Source organism: Humulus lupulus, chromosome 7 (assembly GCF_963169125.1).
Source record: "Humulus lupulus chromosome 7, drHumLupu1.1, whole genome shotgun sequence".
Taxonomy (NCBI): Eukaryota; Viridiplantae; Streptophyta; class Magnoliopsida; order Rosales; family Cannabaceae; genus Humulus; species Humulus lupulus.
In genome coordinates, this window is record NC_084799.1 from 2,887,941 (window position 1) to 2,892,482 (window position 4,542).

Consider the following 4,542-nt stretch of genomic DNA (forward strand, 5'->3'; position numbering starts at 1 on the left):
AATTAATTAAGGTATTATGAATTTATGTCCAAATTCAAGCAAATGGTACCATATTTTACTGATTTTATAATTACAGGGTACCCGCTGATAATTATTTATAAATGAGGGTATTAAAGTTGTACTCGATCAAAACATAGGGTACGAACGAGTACCTACCCTATTTATTTCTTAAGAATTGTAGATAACAAAGAATTTATTTTAGGGTAGGTAACTATTTAGTACCTTGTGTTTTCGTAAAGTATGATTTTGGTACTATGTGTTTACAATAATGCTCATTTGATACCGTGTATCTTAAAATCGTACACAGTTAGTACCTTAAACTCAAATTTAATTAATAAAATTTTATCAGTTTAATAAAACTGCTCTCAATTATATAAGTTCCAAAGACAAATTTAATTACTTAACTACATATAATAAATGACAGTTTGATCATATTGACAAAATTTAATCTATCAAATCTAAATCTAGTGTACCAAATGTATATAATTTTAAATTTACAAGGTACCATTTAAGCACTATTAAAAACAGATAATACCATAAAAATACTTCGTAAAAATATCATATAACAAATGAGTAAACTCCTTTATTTTATTTATTTTTGCATGAAAATCAAACGTACAGAAGGGGGTTGAATGTACATAATGAGAATGTATTATTTTTATTTATTTTTGTTTTTGTTTTTACGGTACATCATCCTACAATATTATTTCATGCATATATAAACAAATTAAAGATTATATATTCATGTATTCATCATCGTGTAGACTGGGGGCAGGTTGACTTGTAGACAATGAGTATAAACTTTTCTTCTTTGCCACCTCTTCTTCTAGAAAGAAAATAAAAAGCATGAGACTTTGAAATTGAATCTAGTCCACCCATTATTATATCTCTTCTATATAATTAGTGTGTATAAAAAAAAAATTTAGTTTAAAGAGTTTTTTATTTTTTAATATTAACTTTAATGATATATTTAACAGAATATTTTTATATTTAATAGTAATTTATATACACTTAAACTTAAATCAAATAAAATAAATATTAAAAAAAATTAAAATAAGATATTTTTAAGATATTTTACAATAATAATTATTTAAAAATAATAAATATTAAAAAAATTAAAATAAGATATTTTTAAGATATTTTACAATAATAATTATTTAAAAATAATAAATAATTAAACAAATTAAAATAAGATATTTTTGAAATATTTTACAATAATAATTATTTAAAATTAATAAAATCATACATTTTATAAATTAAATAAAATTTAATTAAACTTAAACTTATTTATTAGAATAATATCATATTAAATATATAATATAATCTATTGTCAATTAACAACAAATTAGTTTTAAAAAAAAATAGTAAGAAACTTAAATTTAAAATCCACGTATAATATTTAATATTACATTAAACATATAATATATAATCTGTTATTGTCACTCCCAAATTTAAAAACTAGAATAAACATAAACTTAAACATAAATAAATAAATTATTTAACTAAAATATGATATTTATTTAAAATTTATATGACATTAATATAAATTTAATAAAAATAATTAATAAATTCTATAAATAAAACTAAGCAAATGAATGTGCATATGACACTTCTCTTGTATCTGGTATATATATATATAAATATAGTTTAGCTAGGTAGATACAATTCTTATTCTAATTAGAACACAAAAATGAGTAGAAGAAGTAGTACTACTTCACATACAATATTTCTTAGTTTTTTTCTAATTATGCTGCTCTCCCCTACCAGCAGTACTAGTAGTGTCCATCAAACTCAAAGGAATTTCATCACTTTGGGTTCATCACTCACTGCACAACTTAATCAAAATGAACAGTCTTCATGGCAGTCTCCATCTGGGGATTTTGCATTTGGGTTCCAACAAATCCAAAAAGATGGCTTCCTTCTTGCTATCTGGTTCAACAAAATCCCTCAAAAAACCATTGTTTGGTCAGCCAATAGAGATAATCTAGTGCAACAAGGTTCCACTGTTCAACTAACCCAACCTGGCTCATTAGTTCTGAGAGACTCAACAGCAAAACAAGTATGGAATACTACTGCAGTTTCAGGCCCTGGAGTTTCCCATGCAGCCCTGCTTGACACTGGAAATTTTGTGCTCGCTAACCAGAGCCTTTTCAATCTTTGGGAGAGTTTTGATGAGCCAACAGACACATTGTTGCCTGCGCAAATTTTTGGTCAAAGTATAGAACTTGCTGCTCGTTACTCTGAGTCAAATTACTCAAGAGGGAAGTATTATTTTAAAGTGGACGATGGTGATCTAGTGTTCTACTACGGTTCTTGGCCTTACTGGAAAGAGAACGATGTCTTTCAGGTAACGTTTAACCCATCTGGCTCTATATACCTGGAATCACAAAATGGAACCGTACTTAAATGGTTGACAACATCATCAAACTCTAATTTTTCAAAAGGCTTCTACCAAAGGGCGATTCTTGAATATGATGGCATTTTCAGGCATTATATCTACCCAAAAGATGAGGATGGACCAGATTCTAAAGAATGGCCCAGTGGAGAATGGTCCTACATCTCGCCATCCACACCTGAAAATAGTTGTTCTAGTTTTCAGGACTTCTCAGAACCTGGAAATTGCGGGTACAATAGCTATTGCAATACAGAAAAAGATAGACTCAACTGCAATTGTCCTACTGGCTACACTTTCATTGATCCAAATGACAAGCTTAAAGGATGCAGACCCAACTTCAAAGCTCAAAGTTGTGATGAAGATTCAGATGATGTCAATCACTTTCAAATGTATAGAATGGACAACATAAACTGGGCTGGTGGTGATTATGAGTTGTTTGAAGCAGTGAATGAGGGTTCGTGCAAAAATTCTTGCTTGGTTGATTGTTTTTGCGCTCTTGTTGTTTACGAAAATCAAAACTGCCATATGAAGAAATATCCTTTTTCAAAAGGGATAAGAAACAATATGATTGAGGGCAAAACACTAATCAAAGTAAGAAGTGATAACTCTACTTCCAAGCCAAGCCGCAGCAGACATTTGAAAAGAGAAGACCAAACAACCTTGATAGTCATTGGATCAGTGCTTGTAAGTAGCTCTGTTTTTCTTAATATCCTACTACTTATAACCTCATTGGTTTTGTATTTCCGCCTCTGCCACAAAGCATCAATCACTAAATCAAATGAGACCATGCCAGAAAAGAATTTGCAGAATTTCACTTTTGCAGAGCTAGAAAAGGCTACTGATGGATTCAATGAACAGCTGGGGGTTGGTGCCTTCGGAGTTGTTTTCAAAGGGATTCTGGATTTAGGCAACAATGATAGTTTGGCGATTGCTGTGAAAAGGTTGGACAACAACAACATGGTGGAAGAAGGTGAGCAAGAATTCAAAGCAGAAGTAATGTCTATTGGTCGTACAAACCATAAGAATTTGGTGCAGCTTATTGGGTTCTGCAACGAGGGACAACATCGGCTTCTTGTTTACGAGTACATGAGCAATGGATCCTTAGCAACCTTTCTTTTTGGACCATCAGATAAGCCGAAGTGGCACCAAAGAATGCAAATTGCTTTGGGGATTGCAAGGGGGCTATTTTACTTGCATGAAGAGTGCAGCACCCAAATCATACACTGTGATATCAAGCCTCAGAACATCCTCCTAGACGACTCATGCAAAGCAAGAATTTCTGATTTTGGATTGGCCAAGATTTTGAAGACTGACCAGACTCGAACCACGACTGGAATAAGAGGAACCAAAGGGTATGTAGCCCCTGAATGGTTTAGAAACATTGCTGTGACAGTAAAAGTGGATGTATACAGCTATGGCATTCTGTTGTTGGAGTTGATATGTTGCAGGAAGAATGTTGAAGAAAATGTAGAGGAAGATGCCCAAATGGTATTGGCTGATTGGGCATGTGATTGTTATGAAGCTGGGAAAATGGAGTGTCTAGTTGAGAATGATGATGAGGCTGTGATGGAGATGAAGATGGTTGAGAAGTGTGTGATGGTTGCTATATGGTGCATCCAAGAGGACCCTTCACTGCGACCAACTATGAAGAAAGTTATGTTGATGCTTGAAGGAAGTGTTAAGGTTTCAGCTCCCCCACTCCCAAATTCCTTCATAAGTTCATTATAGTTTTGTATTCGTAAGTTCATATACTTAATTATTATGTGCCAATGTTCAGTGGTAATGTCATCCCATCATCTTTAGCATAAAATAACTTCAAATTTCAATCTATATAAGAATTTTTTTTATTTAATTTGAATTTTTAGTATTACTCCTTATAAATACAACGCTTTGTTTTCCACAATAAGAAAAACACCAAATTTTATGTCAACAACCCTCTTCCATAAAATAAGGATCAATGCTCTGCATGACACCATATGTTTCATTGAAAATGCACTGCTATGTCTACTCTTAGTTCATATAATATATATATATATATAAATTTAGATTTTTATTACTACGTATTAATTGCGAATTGCTTTGAATTTTCTTTGTTATCAACCATTCATGACGAGGAATTCGTCTTAAAATAAATAAACGAAATTATC

At 31.4% G+C, this 4,542-nt stretch overlaps 1 protein-coding gene across 1 annotated transcript; it reads left to right on the forward strand.

Moving 5' to 3' along the window:
- The first annotated feature begins 1,747 nt into the window (after positions 1 to 1,747).
- On the forward strand, positions 1,748 to 4,172 carry LOC133789670 (G-type lectin S-receptor-like serine/threonine-protein kinase LECRK3). The gene has a single exon (XM_062227450.1). It carries the CDS (start codon positions 1,748 to 1,750, stop codon positions 4,121 to 4,123), a length of 2,376 nt encoding a protein of 791 aa, XP_062083434.1. The 3' UTR covers positions 4,124 to 4,172.
- The last annotated feature ends 370 nt before the right edge of the window (positions 4,173 to 4,542 follow it).

Bases quoted from the DNA above. Each gene is read 5' to 3' on its own strand.
- LOC133789670 (XM_062227450.1), top strand. From the start codon at position 1,748: ATGCTGCTCTCCCCTACCAGCAGTACTAGTAGTGTCCATCAAACTCAA.